A 22,445-nucleotide genomic window follows, 5' to 3' on the forward strand; every position below is an offset into this window, starting at 1 on the left:
ACCACTGTGTGGAGACTCAAGAATTAGCTTCAATCTTCTGCGTAGCCACGCCGCAATATGCACAGCTTAATTACTTCCTGCTTTGATCAACCATAGTTTGTCACTGGCAACATTCAGACGTAACACTAGAACATAGTTTAGCATGACATGAACAAGACTAGCCTTCTTCCCCAGTCTCGTGTGTTCCCTATAATCCCTCAAGAACTGCCTCTCCCCATCTGAACCAACCTAGACCAATCATAGTCTGAGGCTCTTCTTTGTGTGCTTCCTCCATGAGGTCTAGAGGGCCTTTCTGTGGTGGTTCCCCACTTGTTTAATGCTCTGCTCAGGGAGGCGCACTTGGCACCTTCATTAAATATCTTTAGATGCCAGGTGAAAATATTCCTCTTCCCCTAGATCAGGCATGTTCAACTCCCAAGAGACTGTGATCTACCCCCAGTATAAAAATACTGGAAATGCTCTACCCATGGAGGGGGCGGAGCCAAAGTTGTTGCGCTTTTCTTGGGGGGGAGTCTAAGTTGTTGACTTTTTTTGGGGGGGGCAAAGTTGTTGAGCCACAGATGTTTAGCTTTTTTTAGGGGTGGGACTCGCTCACCTAAAACAACAATGCAGCGGAAACGACTACTTCCGTATCCAAACCCATCAGCAAAGACAATTAAAGACCGCCCATTTGACATGACGGAGGAACAGAGCAAGGGCGGCGGGGGACTGGGACTTTCACTCCATTGTTTTTCTCTTTCTCCGATCGACAGGGATCCCGCGATCAACCGCGATCGTATGGGGATTGACCTGTTGATCGCAGTCGACCGGTTGGACATCCCTGTCCTAGACCTTTGGCAAATTAATCTATGGTCTTTTAAACTGTGGGAGGTGGTATTGTTCATTTGTTATTATGGTATGTATTTTTGTGTTTTTATATTGCAAACCGCTCTGTGATCCTCCAAAGAAAGGCAGTATAGAAATTGAATTCATCATCATTATCATCATCCTCCACTGGGAAGAGGATGACAGAAGCCTTTACTTTCCATTTCCCTTAGATGCCATTTTATATGCTATCTGGATAATGGTTTGTCACTAACTATAAGAAGTTTAATAAGAAAGGTCCATATCCCTTGTTCTGAAGAAGGAATATTTTGAAACTGAGCAGAATTACTGAGAAACCATGACACAAGGAAATCCTGTTCAAGGGAAACCAAATGTAAAAGCATTCAAGCTCCTCTTACTTGCTATGCAAGGGGAGCAACTAGATAGAGAAAGCCTGCAAGAAGGCCAAGCTCATTCACTTTGCGCTAAACTACCGTTTCAATGCAACATCTGAATGCAGCCAATTGTGTCTGAAAGTTGCAAATTATTGCAAACCAAGATGATCTGAAGGCAGCTTTCCATTTTTGTTTTTAATTAGATTTTTTAATTAGTGGTCCTCTCACATACATACACGAAAAGTAATAACAGGCATCTTGAGTAAATAGGCTAGCGTTATGTGAAGACAGTCAAAAGCATTTAAAAAAACAGAACTCTTTCAAACTATTACCGTATAGTCCTAGAGGATTCCAGAAGTTTAATGTGATCAGTATTGACTGGACTTCAGATTTAATCTAAGAACAGTTATTTCCTGGTAGTTGAAGACTTAGCTTCCTCTTTATTTTCTTCTCCCTGATGAATAGGTGTCAAAGCTACAAAGCCTACCCAATGTACACAGCAGAATCGAAGCAATGTTAATTGGAAGAGCTCTTGGCTACTTCTGAATGCTAGATGCAGGTAGCACAATTAAATCACTATTGCCAAAGATATGTTTGCTTCAATTTTAGATACAGCATGTGAATGTGTCCCTGGGTTCTGCATGAACTATAAATGCTAACAAGTTCCGATACTAGTTTTCTATACTGCATATTAAGTCTGAACTTTGTATCAAGAATATTGAACTGCATAGGAATGGAATTCCCTCAGAAACCACACTTATAAATGACAGTATCAATTACCACTTATTTTTACACTGAGCTTAATTTTAGGTTGACTTGAATTTTCATAGTAAATGTGATAGAGGTATTGGGGATTATGTAGGAGCTGTCAGAGAAACCTGAGTCGACTGGAGATTTAAAGTGCTGAGTCAGGGAATAGCTGAATCTCTTATTTAGGAGACATGGGATTTATTTTATAAGCTTAGAAACATGTTTGAGCAACAGCATGCATCACTTTAAACTCTGACTATCCCCATTCTCTTCAGGAAAAGCAAAAGGGAACTTCAAAACTGGAATGTATCTTTAAGCCAATATACCCCTTAATACTACAAAATTAAGTAAAATATTGTAATTTAATGTTCCTCTTTAACATTCTCCAGAACAAGACATCTAGAACATCAACTGGACTGGGTTTGTTGCCCAAAAATGTCCTATGAGAGGAAGCTGCTGGACTTATTGTGCCAAAATATGTGGTAATGGATAGCCAATGGATAGGCATTCATCTAGGACAGGCTGGCTAGTAACCATGCAAACAACTGCCTCTATTTCTTGAGTTATCAAGAATCAACTTGTTATTCAGGCTCTCTGCTTATGGTACACTATATCCTGAGGGTTCATATGATGAATACATTATTTTGCCTGGCAGCAAGGGAGAGGCATTCAATGAAGGCAAGTTTAAGCAACAAGTGATGGGCTTGACTGTTGTACATCAATTTACGACTTCTGTCGAAAGCAACAAGCAAATAAACTAAATAAATACTACACAGATGTTGTTGTGATCAAGTCCATCTTGCCAGCAGGGTTTTTGACCCCCCCCCTTTTAACTGGACATGAGGAGTTTCTTGCACAACTTTGTGGAAAGGTGGGATTTGCAAAAGCAGTTTGAATGCGGCACAGGGGACAGCCACTGAAATCTTGTATTGTGTACAAAAAAGCCCCATAGGCTGAAGAGCCACAATGTATTTTTTAAATAATTTTCTTAAAACCATTAATTTCAGTTGGAGGACACTCAAATATAAATTTAGAGCAACACCTCTGTGATTGACATGTACATGTATGGAATAATAGAAACAGAAGCCTTCACACGTTTTATGCACATGGGTAACGTGTAAGTTTAAAATACACAAAGCTAGTTAAGTGCACCTAAAGCAAAAACATGAACCCTGTCAAAAATTACTGGGATAATGGAAACCCTTCATATTCTCTCTATCTGAGGGATGCATTAAAAGTAGCACTAGCAGAGTTGTACTGAGACAGGGACACACCTACTTCCTCCATCCCCTGCCTACCCCCAAAATCTTCTCCAGTCGGTCCCCCATCCTTCAGAGCTGAATTTTGAGGGGAAGCAGGGCACTGCATGAGAGAGGAGATATTTCTGTTCCACTAGCACACATCCCTTATACTAGTGGAATGGGAGCATTGGATGCCGCTCATATTTTATAAACACACGCATACTTTTAGTCAATTAACTAATGAATATATATTTATAAATACAGTTATTCCCACTTCTCAGCCCTCAAAAGTAAAAGGCTTTAACACATGCCTTACCTATATTGGGATGGTTTAAAATCTTCATTATCCTCACTTCCCTGAACAGCTGGAACGGAGAGAGAAAAATACAACCGTTTATGATTAAAAAAAAATATCATCAGCCGTTTCTTTTTATTTTAAAGGGTGTATAATCACATTTTAGGAACTTGGAAAAGGGTTCTTATATCTGAAAAAGGTTTAAGAAACACCCCATCAAAAAGCAAGCCACACATATTGGGACACAAAGCTGTAACAAGCTGATGCTAAAGAGATTTCAGAAGGACATTCAAGCTTCTTTGCATGTCTTCTTAATCTGAACTCTAGAAATACTTTAGTGCTCCAAGTGCCAAAGGATGAACATTCCAGGAATAATTATACAGTTTGATATGTATCTGGAATCTGTCCAGTTCTGGGTCAAAATAAAATGTTTACCTCAAAAGGTTTCACAATGATTTTTGTAACTGTGCCAACAAGCTAGCACAAGTATCTAATAAGGAGGAGAAATTTCATTGCTGTAAAGCTTTCCTAGTGGTGACATCCAAGGTATAGAAGAATGGCCCAGTTTGCAGTGTTCAAATGAGACTGTATGATCTGTGTATGTCTGAATAAAACCCACAGGTCTTGCTCATTAATTAATACAACTCCCCAAAATTCAGTTGCTTATGCTCTAAACAAGGGCTGTGCAATTCCTTCCCACAAATACTGCTTTTTTTAAAAAAGGTTGTACTAAAACCTCCCAGAACACTACAGATTTAACAGTGCAGCTCAAGACCTCTAACAGTAATCTGCTTTTTCATATTGCAAGATAAACAAAAAGCAATCATAAGAGTTGGCAGCGGATTAAGTCAAATGTCAGCTGTATGGGGCACTTCCTGGGATACCTGGCAGATGTAAGGGATTTAAAATATATATACTATATTAAAACTTCTCTTTTTCAAAGTCTGAGATAACATTGAATGAAAATTCCCAAATTCCTCATGTATATATTTAGCAAATTGCTCCATCTATTCCTGAGACTGATGATAGCCAATCACTCAGAGGGCAACATCACAAAAGGATTCCTTTGGGGTTTAAAATTATATCGAGGAGGAGGAGAAAACTCTGGTCCTCTTAAGTTTCCAGAGATGTCTACACAGAAGAAAAAGTGGGACATACAAAAGTTTATCCATCTGTCGTTCCTTTCCTTTCCTTTGTGTTTAAAAAGTCTATTATTGCATTATGTTGCTAGGCCATTTGCCTTATACTAAATGCACATTCATTAATCAGCAAATCTGAATCCATGTTTAAATATTTTTAGTTCTTGCCTCACAAACAATGCAACTTCCATTGAAGCATTGACCAATAAAGTACATGATAGACAGCAGGTATAATTTGGAGGGTGTGGGTGTCCAGCTTTTGAAGGCTCCCCAAGAATGAAAAGTCTGGTTCCTGGGAAGTGCAGTTATCTTACAATTCTCTGCAAAGGAGTGTTCTGCTCTCACATCCTTTCAAGAAACCTAGGATTCCAGATGGCTGGTACTCTCAAGCATTTTCCTGATTATTTTCTAAAAGCTGCCCTTAATGCTAAAGGAGGAAGAGCAATCAAGTGGTTTTGTATTAAACCAACGACTCTCCTTAGAGATATATTAGGGCATTGCTAGTATAGTATGGTGGGAAAATATGGTGAGTCAGCATACAAACTAGGTAAAAGTAAAGGGAACCCTGACCATTAGGTCCAGTCGTGACTGACTCTGGGGTTGCGGCGCTCATCTCATTTTATTGGCTGAGGGAGCCAGCGTACAGCTTCTGGGTCATGTGGCCAGCATGACTAAGCTGCTTCAGCACACAGAAACACCGTTTACCTTCCCGCTGGAGCAGTACCTATTTATCTACTTGCACTTTGACGTGCTTTCGAACTGCTAGGTGGGCAGGAGCAGGGACCGAGCAACGGGAGCTCACCCAGTCACGGGGATTCGAACCACCGACCTTCTGATCGGCAAGTCTTAGGCTCTGTAGTTTAACCCACAGGAAAGCAGCATAATTTTATAGTCTGAAAGTCTAGCAATAATCCAGGTTACCACGAACAGCGGAAAGGAAGCAAGGAAAAGTGCACAATCTCCAAGAGAGAAATCATGGGGAGGGTGGAGTACCAAGTCCTCCCCACTTTTCACCTGAAAGCCACACGCAGGTTGCTTTCCCCAGTAGAGATTCCTGGCTTGGGCTTGCAGCATTTCAAGAAAAATCCAATTGGATTGAGAAGGGCTGCAGTGAGGGAAGGGGATAGGTTAAGCCCCAACTCCATCCTGCTGCTTTTCAGTTTTTCCACAAGAGTTGGGTTCCCAGGCTTGAATCTGTCATTCACTTTGTATCTGTACTGGTACTATTTTTAACTGGTTTTATATGTGGAACTGTTTTCAAAATGTTTGTACTGTTTTTATATGGAAATGTTTTAAATTGTTTTTAGACATGTTTTATGGTAACAACTGTTTTATAATTGCATATTCCACAGTTGTAAACTGCCCTGAAACATAGTGCAGGGCAGGAAAGACGCCTAGTAAAATAAATAAACAAATGTGCAGCTCCAGTCCAAGAAAGTGCATCCCAGTAAATGCTTAATGTTTAATACATTTTGCCCATGAGACAAAACAACAGAAGAAACAGAGGCTCTTGTTCAGTTTATGCAGCAGTTTGGAGTACTAGAATAAGGAAATAAGATGGATAGGTGTTATTTCAGACTTTTTTCGTATGTAAATTCCTAGTTCAAATGGGATCAAATTCATCAGATAAGACTGTGCACTTTCTCCCACCCCCTGCAAAATGCAGGAAAAAGTCAGCATTAAGTTGAAACCACCATGGACTGTGGACTTCACCGAAAAATGCCAACACAAAGTTAAAACTAAGTCAGGGCTAACATGAAAAATACTATAAAGGGATAGGAACTAAAATACCTGAATGGCTAAACAGCTAAGTGAACCTACCTTCTGTAGACTAGTTGGGTTCAACTGTGTTTTGTCAATTATTTTTATTGCAACCTAGAGAGAAAATGGTTTACAGTTAATATTTGTTAACAAATGATTTCATGTTACAGTTCAGATATATTGGTGATGCTAAGTGCATCACCCTTTGAGCACAGACTGCACAATACAAAATGACAAACACATCTGACATAATCTGAAGATTCAAGCATTAGTACTTAAAACCTGTGGATTGGGGATGCTGTGAATCTATCATGAACTTTCATAGGAGTATCAGACAATCTTTGTCCAAAATCAACCACAAGCTGCATTCCATCATATGCAACTTATGTGGCACCTGTATTCGTGAGAACCTAACCTGAAGGCAGTCATCAGCATCCTATAAAATGGAGTTGGTGCTCAAAAAGCAAACATGCGACTTGGCCACCAAAACAAAACACAAACAAACTGGATAGAAAATAATTCAGGGCTCAAAATAGTTTATCATTAATGAGATCTGAAAGAGGTTCTAAATATTTTTGCTTGGGATCTGCACAAAAATATGTTGCAGTGTCGTGTTCCTGTTCACTGCTTGCATCTGTCCATCAAGCCCTCTCTAAACCCTAAAGATTTCTTGTATTTTTGCAAAACAGGGGTTTCCTGCTCATACCTAAGCCAGAATGCCTGGGGCAACCCAGTCTGAAGGGCAGGGTATAAGTAAATATTATCATCATCATCATCATCATTTCCCTCCTCTGTGTGCATAGGTCAATTCTGGCATCATAAGCAATAGCACTTACACCTGACATCTGATATAGACAGAATAATGATAGAGTGCAATATGGTGATTTGCAAATAACAGGAAGAACAAATCCCTGTCCTTCAAGGACTGAGCCATGAATGGAACACTGGATCCAATTAAATGAAATCGCTACACATACTTAGACAGACATAGTTACATTAAGAAAAGAGGGGCAAATGAGAAAAGCCATGTTTGCAAAACTAATACAAGATCAATTTTTTCAGAAGATGTTTTGAGTTAAATTTAATTCCTGGTGCCAGTTCATGCCACTTTCAGAAGCTCTGTTCAATATTTCAGCCTCAGTAGCAGCAAAAGAGAAAGAGCAATGGGTACAGCGGCAGCAGCTAGGGAGGTGACAAATCATATGACTGTTCTATATACTAGAGGCAACCGCACTGGAAGAGCAGGTGTAATTCTCAAACAGAAAAAAGAATTATGAATCCAGCCTTTGAAAGAATGCCAAAGTCTCAAAGGTACCCTTAAGGCAATTTAAGGCAATTCAGTTTTGTCCCAAGGGCATGTCACCTCAGCAAATTTATGAGGTGTTCAGTTAACCATGTTTAGTGACTGCTACTCCTAATAGATAGAAATTCAGCCTGTTGTCCCACACGTAGGAAGAAATCTGTGAATCAGCTGAGCATATGAGAGAGGAAGAAAAATTCTCTTTATTCACACATCTCAATCATTTAAAGCATTTTTACAGTGCTCTTCATCAAGAAGAGTTGTTAAACCCCTTGGCATACACCAAATATGAAAGTTTTAATACCAAGGAGGATTTAAAAGCTTCTCACAGTGTACACTGAACTTTCTATCTGCAGATGATGAAATTTCAATTTCCTTCCTTCCTTTCTAAGCGGCTGCTGCATCTCAAACAATCAACTTTAACAGAAGTTTCTACACAAGCGTTACACTGAGCTATAAGCCTCTTTGCCTTGATTCAACTTTCAACAATGTGTTCAACACAGATCATCCCTATACACAGCAGCGCCAGCCAATCCCGGTAAAGACGACACAATGCTGCAAGCCCCTTCTGCGACTCACCAGATGCACATTGATCCATAGCTTTATCACCTCCAGACCAGATTAACTGTAGCACCGTATACTAGGGGGATGCTGAAAAGCTACTCACAAATATCAGCTAGTATAAGACAGCTGTCTGTTGGCAGATTGGCCTTCCTTTTGTAACTAGTGTTATCACACTTGCCTGCGATCCACATTGAATTCCATTGCACTTCTAAGTGCTCATTTCAAAAGGTAACTTTTCAAATGCTAGGAATCCTCAAAAGCGAAGACCAGCAGTTGAGCAGAAACAGTAGGTCATGCCTATTGCCCAGCCCTATCTTTTCTTTAAAACAATACATTCGCCCGGATTTGCAAACATATTTTATATTATATTATCTCGAGTACCCTCTGGACAGACACTCCTTGAATTTATCAGAATAAGTCATCCATCTACTTTTGAAGTAGCTTTCTGAAAAGTATCTGGAGACGAAGGCAGCACCTTTCCATGAATATGAAAGCAAATATGTGACCGAATAGCATATTCACTGTTAAGTGCGTGTGGAGAATGTAAAATTGTGGGACACAGCTGGATTGAGAGGATGTCCGCATATTTGAGTTCCTTTATTTTTGTCTATAGGAATTAGTACTTTATTCAGTACATAAATAAAATAAAAATAAATGCATTTTACAATGATGCCAAGTCAAAGTGGCAGCACCATAAGCAGCAAGAACTCCAGAAGTTATCAAAAAGTGAGCCACCATGCCATCCAGATTTGCAAATGCAAGAGAGATTAAGGAATGGCCATCTTTTAAGCAGTCTGCATCTTTTAATCAGGTACAAGTTCAAGGTGGCTTAGAGACACATAATCACCAATTCCCAGGGTGCTGCTGACTAGCACAAAGCAACAACCTGAGTAATTTTTTTGCCTGCTCCCTGCTCCAAAAAAATGTCAGCGTTCAGTCCAGACTTCAGTCCAGTCCATTTGCAGGGGAAACAGAGCCTTCATTTCTCCCAATTGTCCAAAATTACATACTAGCTTTGAATGGTTTCTGTGCTCCCCCATTATTAAGGTCTGCCTCACACTTCAGTTCAAAAATAAAACTACATTCCACACATGCCGGCTATTTCTTATTTTTGGAACGTGATCCTGAATGAATTTAGAAGCAAGTTTCTCTGAATTTAATGCAACTTACACCCAAGTAGGATTACAGTAACATTAGCATACTGCATAAATGAAACCCAGATCATGAGTTTATACAAAATATAAAGTGATGCATTTTTTGTTTACGATGAAAGAATGTATGACACAAACCTACTCAAGCATGGCAGATCCAGGTTAACCAAAGGAACATAACCTCAATTTTAGATTAATTATCAAAACTGAAAATTAAGCTGGGCTACAATTGGTCCTAGACCTTTTAAAAAGGCACAACAACAGTCAATACATTTAAAACAAAACTAAAACAATACAAAATAGACACTCAGGGCAAAGACCCATTTACTCAGCTGGGAAAGCCTGTCAAAACAAAAATGTCTTCGATTAGAACTGGAAAGTACAGATAGTGAGCACCTGTTACATCTCAGCAGAAATACTATTCCACAGAACAGAGCCAGTTGAACCACTACTATATTTAGCTAGCTGGTTTTTCCAGGTGACACTAATCTACAAACTGATGATTCAAAACTGATGATTCAATTCTATTCCTAAAAAAAAAAAGATTTTAAAAAGAGTACTGGCAAAATATTGCTAGGAATACCTATGAAGCACAGAAATTCATTTGAGTCAGGAGGTGGGAAACCCATGGGCTGATATTTATTTATTTTATTTCCGCAATAAATGTTATTCTCTCTCTTCTGGTTTACACACATTTCAGTCTGGAAAAGTATCTTCTTTGGATCAAACCTTTGGGGTTTTTTATTCAATATAAAGATGGAGTATTCATGCACAGTTTTGAGGTAACATGATTATGTGCTAAGTTCACACTATTACTGCATTTACTGGAAATTGCTGTGTTAGGGACTTCTTGATAAAACCAAAATATTAGTAATAGTAGCATTAATTATGGTAATTAAATTTGTATATTGCTCTTCATCCGAAGATCACAGGGAGGTTTACAATATATTGGCTGCTCTTTTATGCTTAAGCATATTTAAAATAGCTTTTAGTTTTCGAAACATAAACAACACTGTACCTCTCTGCCAGTAAGAATGTGTCTGGCCAGTTTGACTTTCGCAAAATTCCCCTTTCCAATTGTTTTAAGAAGCCGGTAATTCCCAATATGGGGTTGTTCATCTGCACAGGAAGCTATAGAATTCCTACAGCGGGCACCAGACCGACTAGGTCGAGGGGGAGCTTCCTGCCGTCCTTCGCCATGAGAGGTATGCTGTAACAAAGAAACACACATATTTAAGACAATGTACTTTGCAAAACATTGTTCCAAATCAAAGAGAGAACAGACTCCAATGAACTAGAACTTGGCGATCACAATTAAATTAATGGGGCAGTAGATAAGGGCAGACGAACAGTGTTTCACACAGTGACTTTTGTCATCATAAAAGGGAAATGAACAAATTCATGGAGGGATACAAGCCATGATACATAATAATATGCTGTATGCCCATCAACAGTTCCTCAGTATTATCCAAGTACAGTGGTACGTCGGGTTATGAAGTTAATTTGTTCCGGAGGTCCGTTATTAACCCAAAACCGTTCTTAACCTGAGGCGTGCTTTTGCTAATGGGGCCTCCCGCTGCAGCTGACGCGCAATTTCCATTCTCATCCTGGGGCAAAGTTCTCAACCTGAGGTACTACTTCCAGGTTAGTGGAGTTTGTAACCCAAAGTGTTTGTAACCCGAGGTACCACTGTATAAGATCTGTAGTGCTCTTGTGGCATCCAAGGAACAGATTGTTAGCTTCACCCTCTAAAAAGTGCATTTCAGGATTTGGCAAATGTGTCTTAAGGAATCACCAAACAGGAAAGTTGGCATTAACATAGAACAAATGTGGGCAGATGCAGCCAGGTACATATAGGCTACAGTCATACCCACTTACTTAGGAGTAAACCTCACTGAACTCAACCAAACTGTCTTCTGAGTAGATGTGTATATAACTGCATTGTTAGGCTTTGTTTTGGTCCACAAACTCCAATAGAAACAGAGCCCAAGCATGTGTAAATCTATTTGCTCACACCTCCTTCACTTCCCCAGCTCTTCTAATACATTTTTCCTGTTTCCATTTGTTAAGCTATTCTGGCCTCTCCATCCACCCCACTCTCCACACTGTCCAAATGCAGTTGGTAACCTCATTGAGGCAGAGACCTGCTTTTCTTATATTTCCCTTGTATTTCACAGTGCACACTGATGAAGCTGTAGAACATAACAAAATGGAAGTGAATCATTGTTCCTCTTTCAACAAGGGCTGTAGCTCAGTAGCAGAACACATCTCTCAGATGCACGAAGCTCCAGGTTCAATTCCTGGTATCTCCTGACAGGGCTGCAAAATATCTATTTGACAACCTAGAGAGCCTGTGTAGACCAGAGGTAGCCAACATGATGCTCTCCAGATGCTGTTGGACTACAACACCCATCATCCCTGACCACTGGCAGGGTGTTAGGAGTCAAACAACTGCTGGAGGACATTGACATGTTGGCTAAACCTGGAGAAGACTATTGCTAGGTGAACCAAGGACCTGATGCAGTATTAAGCAACTTCCTACATTTTTCACCAAATCTCTTTTCTAAACTTCCTTTAAAATATGTTACTAATAATATCTGCAGAAACATTGCTTAGGGTATAAAAAGAGTTCCCTAGAATTGTCTACATTGTTAACTGCAAGACAAGGACATGATGAACAGCAGGCAATAGTTTTAGACAAACTCAGTAACATCAATGATGCCACTATAGTCTTCATCCAGAGGACCATAGCTGAATTATCTAATTCTATCACAATTTTTAAAGGTCTTGCCACTAAAATTGCTTTACCTGAAGTAGCAGAAGTGCTAACGTATAAGAAATGATAAAGAAATGTAATAACGTAAGCCAACTGCTATCAAAAGCCAACTGAGTAACAAGTAGAAATGCATAGAATAGCCACACCTACAGTGATAACAAAAGCTTCTTCGTTCTGCCTTTTTCACTATTAATGTTATTCTAAAGCACCAATGCGGCAGCAAGCAAAGGCTATAGCAGCAAAGACTGCTGCTTGTGGCTGGAAAGCCAAACAGGAAGTTTGTGACTGTTGCCATGGGAACAAAGGGGCAGTCCATTCTGTATTGAGCACCGGATGTTAGCTCAGTGGGTTTGTCACATGACCTGTACAGGATGTACATGGGTGGAGTGTTTTGGAGTCTCTCTCTGTCTGTTGAAGAGAGCCGACACGTTTACTGTATGACTGCTTAAAGACACAAATAAAGACATGTAGATACGTTTCTATATGTGTCTGATTCCCCTCCCTGGGGATATGCAGGGAGCAGGGAGAAGGAGGAGAGGAGCAGTTGGTGTGTTTTCCTCACAGCCTGAGGAAAATCGCCGGAACGGACCTCGAGTATGTTTTATCCTGCCGGGAGTCGCCTGAGGGAGGTCTAAGGAATTCAGCCGGTGCCTGAACAGATAGGCACATACCTCAAGACGGGCCAGAATTCCAACAATTAAGTGCTAAAGAAAGGGAAATTAAGTACTGAAGAAGTGATGTGAAAATGTATGAAGTGACTGACGCACAAACAAAGTTGCAGAAGGTTGTGAATGGCAAGACAACTGAAATGGTGTGCCCTGTTCTATTTGTTTTTAAAGGGGAAGTGGTATATGTACAGGATGATGTAGCGCTTGGCAAAGCCTAAACTGGCCTATTTGCTCTGACATTTATGGGATATGCATCTGTACACACAGAGAGAGAGGGGGGGGGAGGGAAAAAGAAGATGAGAAAAATGACCGGGTCATTGAGAAGACATTCTGGTCCAAGTAGCTAGACAAAATAAGCAAACTGTGATATGGTTACCTTACAAACATGCACCTAAATTGTTTCTCTACACTCAAAGTGCACAGCACTTTTTACTAAGGGTGTGCACTGACCAAAAGCCCTTTGCTAAAGAGCTGTGATTAAAAAGCTTTGGTAAAATCATTGGCTATTGTATCTAGAGTAGAGAAGCCAGCCCATTCACACAAGAACTTAAATTGCACAGCACTGCTTGCCTCCCTCTCAAGCTCCCCCCACCAATCTGTTCTGGAGGTTCCGCCACTCAAAGCAGATCTGGAGGGCCATGAGGCACAGGGAGAGCAGAGAGGAAGTTTTTGTGTGTAAGTCCTTGTGCCAATGGGATGTTTTCATTGAATAAAACCTAACCCCCTTAAATTAGTCCTTTCATTGACAAAAGAGCTCTCCCTCCTACCACCCACCTGCTTTTCTTATAGGGCAAGCTTGGGTCAAAATGTTTAAAACATGGCTTTTTTACACATCCGTATCTCTGAATTGCCCCAGATCACTTCAAGATCCATATTTTAGCTCAAGATGCTTCTGAAAGCTCTTGCTTTGTCCTGCCGAAGCCACAAATCTGTCTGGGGTGCCCTATTTCAGTTACTGATTTGGGATTCATTCAAATCTGATGCACTTCTAGTTTCTACTATGTTAAGGATCATCTCATTGGCAGTAAATATTGGCCACCAAGACAACTGTAGAGACTTCATTTTAGTTTAGTAGTTGTGGCATCTTGCCAAAAACACCTCAAAGACTATCAGCTGGCAAAACAAAGTGAAAAAGAACTTGCAGATAATGTAAATTGAATTTAATCCCTCTCATTCTAAACATCAAGTATGTTGTGCATGGACAATGGCATTCCTTCTGAATTCGAAATAATTATTTTACAAGATTCTAAATAACCTAGACAAGCAGCTTTAGGTTGTGCACACACAACAGGTTCTCCTACACTGTTCATAAAGGGAAAATATTGTGTTGTTTTGAGACTTTTACAGCATTTTTTCTTTAGTCCTGTGCTTGAGAATGCCTCAACAAGGTGAAAGGCTCTGCGGAAAAATATGGTAAACTAGCACATAAAGGTGATAAAATGTAAAACCATGCGAAGAGTTCACTTCCCTTTAGAAACCACATTTTCTCATTTCCTCGCTTCAGTCTTCAGCCATTCTCCTATTTTCATTTTTCTTCTATCTTTTCCAACATACTTCACAATTTATATCCAAATGCCACCCCATCTCATTTATCTTTTCTCCCCATTATCCTTACATCATTTTATCCATCACTTCCAACCTGATGGGCCCTGACCCAACCAGCTTATCCTTCCATCAGATGCAGAGCTTTTGTTTTTAATTACTGATGGAAGCAGTGGGAGGGCATCAAGAACTAATAAAAAAGCAACAACAGAGTGTTACATAATGTGTGCAATATAATCAGCAGTATTTGTTCAGAGGCTGAAACTTTGTGTTGAGTTCTCTGTATTTCAGTGCCAAGTGAAGAAGCCAGTGGATCAAAAGCTAGTGGAAAAGTAAACCCTAGAAACATCATTGCATGAAGACTATGTTGTGTTCCTGGGCAGCCCACTTCAGGGCTCCCTACCAATAGTCACAATGAGGCAGCTTAGGATTTACTTCTCAAGTAACAGATTTTGGGGTACCATTAAATAGGCAAAAGCTGCCCATTATTTAAGAAAATGGGGGTACCATTTGGATATCCTACCAAAACTTCTGCAGTGCTCAAAGTCAAAATATGGAACAGGGCACAGTACACATCAGAAAACAAGAAGAGGAAACCTTTTTATTTTTTAATAGAAATAGTCAAGCCTTCATTTATGTGTATTCAAATCCTTCATTGTGGAAAATTGATCCAGAATCTGATTTAAGAGCTGGCAGCCACTGAGAAGTCAGCAATACACAGGAAGAAAGTAGCACAGATAAAAGCTGACAAGCCCTGCTTGAACAAAACTCTCCTGACAAAGCAAGAAGGGGCGTAGATTTTGTCCTTGTGATAGGAGTCACTGCCTTCTCCAGTTTAAAAAACTCTTAAAAGTCTACAAAATGCTTATGGACAGGGTTTGTGATTTCACAGGCTACTTCCTTGTCAGCGACTGAGCAAGATCTTATCTTCTGGAAGGACAGGAATAAAGCAGCAAACTAAGGAGAGAGAAATAAATTGCGTAACATGCATACATAGAAAAAAGGCAGAAACAAGCCAGCTTTTTGAACAAAATTTATAACCCACCTTTTCAGAAAAGCTTTCCCCTACTGATGTTCCGGCATCCTTTCCCATTAAGAAATAAGCATGAAGGAAAGCAAGAAAAGAAAAGAAAAATGAACAAAAATAAAACCTGGGAAGTGCGGTTTTGGAATTTTAAGGAGATACTTGTGCCAACTTTCAATTTGTACATATTGCAAAAAAGTTAACACATTGCAAACATTAGCAGCAACTCAAAGAACAACCATTCACCAAGGTTAAAAAATTCATGACTGACTATTCTAAAAAAGTAACCTGAAAATGAAAAACCTGTCATATGAAATTTTACACCCACTGAAGGGGAAAAAATCTTATAATATAAACCGTGTGCATGCTTAGAAAAATTAGTTTATTTAAGGAAACCTATATTTATTGTATTCTGCAGGGAAGTTGTAAGTGCAAATGCTTACCTAAGCACGAAAGGCAACAGAAATAATTCATATGTTCAAGTTGAATAATGCACAGCAGCCTAAACCTATCTATGAAATATTTCAGCTATAGTAAAAAGAATCATCATTAAGATATATCTCTGGATCCCAGATAAACTCAAGCGGATAGCAGTACATGATTAAATTATAAAGCAATAAACCTTTAAGAGCAAGTGTGCAGAAGTAATTGAGGATACATCTTACACGCCTTCAGTTTTACCCTACCACATAATCTGTATTTGCATTCTACACAGTTCCCTTCCCTAACTGCATGAACACGCTTCTGTACCATGGGCATAGCCGGGGGGGTAGGGGCAGCTGCTCCTCCCCTAAATCAATACAAATCTGAGGTTCTGCCCCCCCAAAAAGCCTGCCCCCACAACAAAAAGCCTGGCTACACCCATGTTCTGTAGTCTAGACAGGGAGTTGTGTAGGCAGCAACCTGCTCCATCCAGAGAGATGCTGTCGTGAGTCAATTAGTGGGAAGTGATCTCTCTAGGAAAGGGAATTGTGCCCCCCCCAATCCAACCAACATCATCACTATTTCTTGGGAATTCTTTCAATGTGTTTGATTTGGAAATAGAACACAATAAAGGGAATATGTTAAATTTGAGGTCAGAAACACCCAAGTATTTGTGCTCAACAGCATTCGAGTAGTCAAGCATCTCTATTACAAGAGCATCAAAACAAGGTTCTGTCATTCTGTCATCATTCCATAGCATACAGAAATGACATTTGTTGGGCTACTTAACTTGAAACTTTGCATACATTATCTACACGATGTGATTTTTCACATTTATCGCCAAAGAAGAATGTCTAGTTGCCATTTTGGGGCAAGACCGCTCTAAAGTCCTATTTTTCAAAGGACTGCCTGCCTGTGATTGGTTAAGCATCTGGTTAGTTCATATGGCAATCCTGAGTTAGGTTAAGAACTTTGAGAATTTAAATAAGGAAAGTCACTTTATCCAGGGGCAGTCCACATATATATTGGCCTATTCCTACCTCTCTTTCTTAATGGTGACACAGAACATTCATAACATAGGAATATTCCTGGGCAGTGGGGTTGGTAAGTGAAGTCAAGCTACAACAATTAATTATAAAATCGTTCATAACTATAACGACTGCACAAAAAAAGCATTTTGGTTCCTGAAATTCATTCTGATTGTGCAGAAAAAATATAACTGATAGAACTCTACAGGATGTTGTATTAGTGTGTGAAAATAGTCAAGATCCAATGATCTCCAGAAACACACCTCCAGATGGGTTATGTCATGTGCCGTCTTGGCACCCAGGCATCTTCACTTGGTTGCAAGTGGCCAATAGGTGCAAAATACGCCTGGCTAATTTTGAACACTGCTACGTGCACTACAGAGCCCCATCCCATGCAGCAAGACCCGCAAATACCCTCTCCATACTTACTCCTGCTCCACACTAAAACCTCCACACACACCCCACAAACCCACATAATTTAACACATGAACACCCTGAGTGATATCCAACAAAGCAGTTCCGTTAGCAAAAAGATTTCCACTTATGCAATGGAATTTCTCTTCCATCTCCTATTTTCTCCCCATGCCCCCCCCCATCTGCTCCATTAAGCCAAATGGGAACCTGTTTTCCCCACCATATATTTAATGTTGTCAATCTCATGTTGAGAGGGAGATAGGAACAAAGTTACATCTGAAGCAAGAGTAATTTTTGAGGCTTAAGGGAGTCTGCCTGCCAGAAGGTTATCATTGATCAAGGAGGATACGGAAGTTAAAGAATATAGTGCAATCCTGTGTCAGAATACTCAGAAGCCTCTCTGAACAAAAGAGGCCCATATCTGTTCATCTGCACACATTTTAAATAATTAATAATAATAACAAAATGTATGCAGGTAACAGCTTGTTTGTAGTTTCCCCTCTTCCCAGAATAATTCCATAACTTGGAAATAATGCACAGCTACCATACAAGTTTCATGCCAGACCAAGCATTGGTAAAGATTAAGTGCACTAACTGGTGGAATAAGAGCCTGGGTAAATACTTTGGGGGTGGGAAGAGAAAGATTGTGATTGTTTAACTGATCCTGAGAGAACATGCTATCTTGAAGGTTGTATAGCTCCCTTCAACTGCTGCCCGTGGCTCATGGGTTTTGGAGGCGAGTCAGATCTGTACAAGATTTTTCTAGGTCCGCCTAATGGCATTTTCAAATTTATAATTTTAACTTTCAAAAAATGATATGGCATGGCAGGTCATTAGGAGAATAAAATAAACACTACTGTTAAGCTCTGGACCACGGTCTCCCAAACTTGGGTCTCCAGCTGTTTTTGGACTACAGTTCCCATCGCCCCTGACTACTTGGTCCTACTAGCTAGGGATAATGGGAGTTGTAGTCCAAAAACAGTTGGAGACTCAAACTTGGGAACCCTGTCCTAAACCAGCCTGAGCTCAACTTCTAACACTGTGAGCTGCACTGTGAGCACAACCCAGTGCTCCATAGTTACAGAACTACTTTCTTATGTTCAACAAGCCCTAATGTTTTAAATGCATTTTCTTCACTTAAAGAAAAGAAAACCTACTTCAGAGTGCAAATTGTTCAACTCTTCCTAGTTTCAACAGTTGCTATTTAGAATTTGCTGGGCAACAAAGAATGCAAATAATCACTCTCAGCTGCACCAAATACAATTAGGTGTAATCTGTTACATTCTTGCCAAAACTTTTTTTTAAAAAACTTGCAAAATTACAAATGTATTTGAAATCCCAACCTTTTTTAGAATTCTGTTTTCTAATGTAGCAAGTTATAGAACAGCTAAAGGAAACGTATTTTCACTTCATTTCATGAATACACAGTGATGCTGGGATAGTAGAACAAGTTCATAAAATGATACAAACTGTCCTTGGACAGGGTCTTTGCTATACTGTATAGAAAAATTCAATCTCAGTAGTATTGTTCCAGCTTTGATATTCTTTCAGGCTGCCTTTTGTCCCTAAGGCCTTGACACTCAGCCCTCACCTTCTATCTTATTTCATCCACTTACCCTTGAAGTCCCTAACTCATCCTCTTGGCTTCTATGAATTTAGAGTAGCTCAGCCTATGGTTAGTGCAGACAGAAGCAAGATGTACTGAATTCAAGGACACACACACACACAGATATATGATCTAATTGCCAAATGGTGCCTTAAACCTGGGTTACAGTCTCCACAATGGGATGTCTAGGCGCTGTTTTCATTTGTTTTTGTTTTTTGCAATGGACTACATTACTATTATTATTATTATTATTATTATTATTATTATTATTATTATTATTATTATTTCTATACCGTTTTATATTTTTAAAAGCAAATCTCAAAGTGGATGACAACACATTAAAACATCAAATACAACAATGCAGAACAAAACAAATTCAAGCTTCAAGGAAAATAGTTCAGATCCTTCTCTAAGTGACATCATGCTTTCCCCAGTCGCCAACCCAGCATGCATCTTCATATGGTTGCAATTGGACCTGTGCCAGTCGCAAAACGTGCCTGGTGCCTGGCTAATTTTGAACACTGATTTCAGTCTATGAGGTCCCTCCAAAAGGTTTGGGGAAGGCTGTGGATAGTTTTTAAGAGGTCAGCAAAAACTGATGGATAAAGCATTGGTAGGATTTTGTAAGTAAAGAACTTGTGGTCTTCTGTGGACTGTGGCTTTGCCCAAATTTATATTTCTGTTCCTACACTCATTTTCACATGATCATTTTCTGCAAGATTGTTTTAACCATGTGGGACTACTGCAAGTGAATTAACACAGAATCCACAAAGCACTTGGCTTGTTATGAATATTTTAGACTTCAAGTGCAACATGTCTACCATAATCACAGTGAAAACTTTTACAAATAGAGAATCTGTGCAGCCTTTGCTCTTTTACACACATTAAATTCTTTTATAATTTCCATTATTTTATACAAACTCTCTTTCATATGGTGTTAAATCCTGGGGATGCGGCAAATGTTCTTTTGTAAACAAACCAGTCCCTAAAAATAGATTCAAGGGAACATATTTTGCAGTTATATACCTTGAGCAACTGTGCTGTACTTCAATGTGAACTGAATGCAAGGTCAATTTTGTGTAAGAACTAGACAACAGGACAGCCAGAAGATTGTAATCAAAAGTCACATTCCAATTTAAATGATAAAATATTTCATTGTGGAAAGGCAATCCGTTATGCTCTCTTGGCTACTAGCTTCTTCTCCTTCCCAATCATACTGCTCCTAAGAATGTTAAACTGATTGGCCAGGTTTACCTGCCAAACAATAATCAGTTTAAAAAGTTGACAGCAGACAAAGTATAATCTTTATAACAAATAGCTTGATCACCTTAAAACACATCCTAATTTTTCCTCCACATTAAAAAGTACACCCTAACAAATCAAGCCTTCAAAGGCAACCAGTGTGAAATTATTAAACCTACAAAAAGGGCATAATTCAAGGACAGTAGTGCATTAAGTAGCCAATAGAAAGCTAACAATATTGACCTGTCAAGGCCTACATGACTCACTGGATCACCAGCATATGTGATCAACAGAGTTCTTCTTACTGTAACATTTTCATGTGTCAGTGTAACTGCATTTCACATACAGTTTAACCGTGTAGGTCAAAGGCAAGCACACATACTCTAAATATAGACTCCCATCTGCAGCCAACCTGCAGACTGGGGAAGACTGACAAAGCCGGGCATCATCATGCCAAGGAGCTAGAAATGGGAACAGCCTGGCAGCCAAAAGAGTTTAAGGCCTTTAAGGCCAAGGACTATTAAAATGCCAAAATTCAGCCTCTCACTTGCACTATTATTTTCTCAGCTCCTGCTTAGTTACGTAAGCAGAAGTAATCATTAGTTTGGGCCACAAGAATGCTGTATTAATGTGATGTTATAAATAATGAGTACAACCTAGCTGCTATTAATCATGGAAAACACAAATTTAATGCTAGAGCTGTGCAACAGCATAACCCCAAATATCTGGGTGCCTATATGAGGGTGGCATTAGATTTAATCACAAAGTAAAAAGATAAAGGTGCATAAAGGGGGGGGTGGACTAGAAAGAAGTGACACATCCAGAATAAGGAATTATCCAGCAATAGCACAACAGCTTTATTTTAGTGCAGGAATATTCAGAGCGGATTTTGTTTTTAAGAAAAGGGAGAATCTGTAGGACGCATCTGAGATTTACTATATCATCCAAGTCACACTGACTTTGTTCACTGATCAAAAGAAGTTTTTACTGACCTCAGCACTGAAGTGTAAATATAGCAGCTGAAGAGCAAGATGTAGTCAAGCCTGAATCATCAATAAAACTGCATACTAAGTCCAATTCCCATATAGCCATTGTTAGTAATTATGTATGAAGCCAGAAGGACACCCAATGGTCAAATATCTGAGATTGATGTTGGAAAGTCCCTGTTCAGATTTTTATCCTGTGATTCAGTGTCGTGCTATTTTTAAATAGTCAATTTTTGGCCAAAAAGTTCACTTACAGATTTGATCCCCAAGGCTAGCTATAATAGGAGCTTTGGGAGTTCAGTATCGTAAAGGTCAAACTCCAAATCTAAGAGGGATACATAATAGCACCTCAATTATTCCATTGCCTTGAAATAACCAAGGATATACATACCAAGTGATCTAAAATGTACAGATCCATATTCAGATTATCAAAGCATGCATATTTTGTAAGATAAGAATGGCCACAAAAGGCCTTTTTTGATGCAGTAGATATCTCTGATTCCACAGTGCAGTTCCAGGTATATGTCTCTGACTGATGGCACAATACTGTGCAAACTAACCAGGGAATAATGAACACAGTGGAATTTACCTCCACATAAAAATGTGTAAGACCATACTGTGAAAAGAGTAGTGATGCGCAGCCCAGCAGCAGATATGTGGACCAGACTTCATAGCAATGCCCACTGCTGATGTAAAAAGTGTTACTACAGAACGGAACAGGCTATATAAACAGACCTATTAGCAAAGGCAATGCAGTATCTTTTCACTGATCAGCTATTATAGCAGAATTCACTATGACATCCTCAAGGCCACTGTACAGGCGGACCGTACAGAAAATGGGTTTCATTTCACACCATAAATATGCCTTCAAAATGACTGAACAAAATGTGTAATATATTCCAGGAACCTTGATAGTACTTCCTATGGGATGAAGGGTAGTCTAGAAATACAAACAAAGGATGGACTGTAGCTCTGGGGAAAGAATCTGCTTTGTGTGAAGAAGTTCCCAAGATCAATCCCTGGCATCTCTGAGTAATGCTGAGAGAGGACCCCACTTGAAATCCTAGAGAGACACTACCAGGGAGCAGAGATTATTCTGAGCTACATGGACCAGTGCTCTGACTTGCTACGGCTTTTTCCTGTGTTCCTAAATAAATAGCACCCAGAAAAATGCAATTCAAACAGAAAGCATTAGGAGTTCCTCCCCCTTAGAACAATGCTTTCCAAGTCAGCTTACTGAGCCACTCCTGAACTACCCCCCCTCTCTCTATATATATTAATCCAATTTTAAATTTTAAAATTTAATTTTAATTTTACTTTACTTTTAATTTTACTT

At 39.5% G+C, this 22,445-nt stretch overlaps 1 protein-coding gene across 8 annotated transcripts in view; it reads right to left on the bottom strand.

Annotated features, from left to right (window-relative positions):
- Positions 1-22,445, bottom strand: part of MARK3 (microtubule affinity regulating kinase 3) — a 68,737-nt gene that overhangs the window by 40,790 nt on the left and 5,502 nt on the right. For 4 of the 8 annotated variants that reach the window (XM_081910784.1, XM_081910780.1, XM_081910782.1 and 1 more), the window contains exons 2-5: positions 15,432-15,470; positions 10,419-10,610; positions 6,446-6,499; positions 3,507-3,555 (exon numbers count right to left, since the gene is read on the bottom strand). In XM_081910784.1, coding sequence (XP_081766910.1) covers positions 3,507-3,555; positions 6,446-6,499; positions 10,419-10,610; positions 15,432-15,470 — 334 coding nt within the window. The remainder of the gene's footprint in view (positions 1-3,506; positions 3,556-6,445; positions 6,500-10,418; positions 10,611-15,431; positions 15,471-22,445) is intronic. The other 4 variants (XM_081910786.1, XM_081910783.1, XM_081910785.1 and 1 more) reach the window with 1 other exon arrangement.

This window comes from Podarcis melisellensis (genome assembly GCF_964234715.1).
Source record: "Podarcis melisellensis genome assembly, chromosome: 1".
Taxonomy (NCBI): Eukaryota; Metazoa; Chordata; class Lepidosauria; order Squamata; family Lacertidae; genus Podarcis; species Podarcis melisellensis.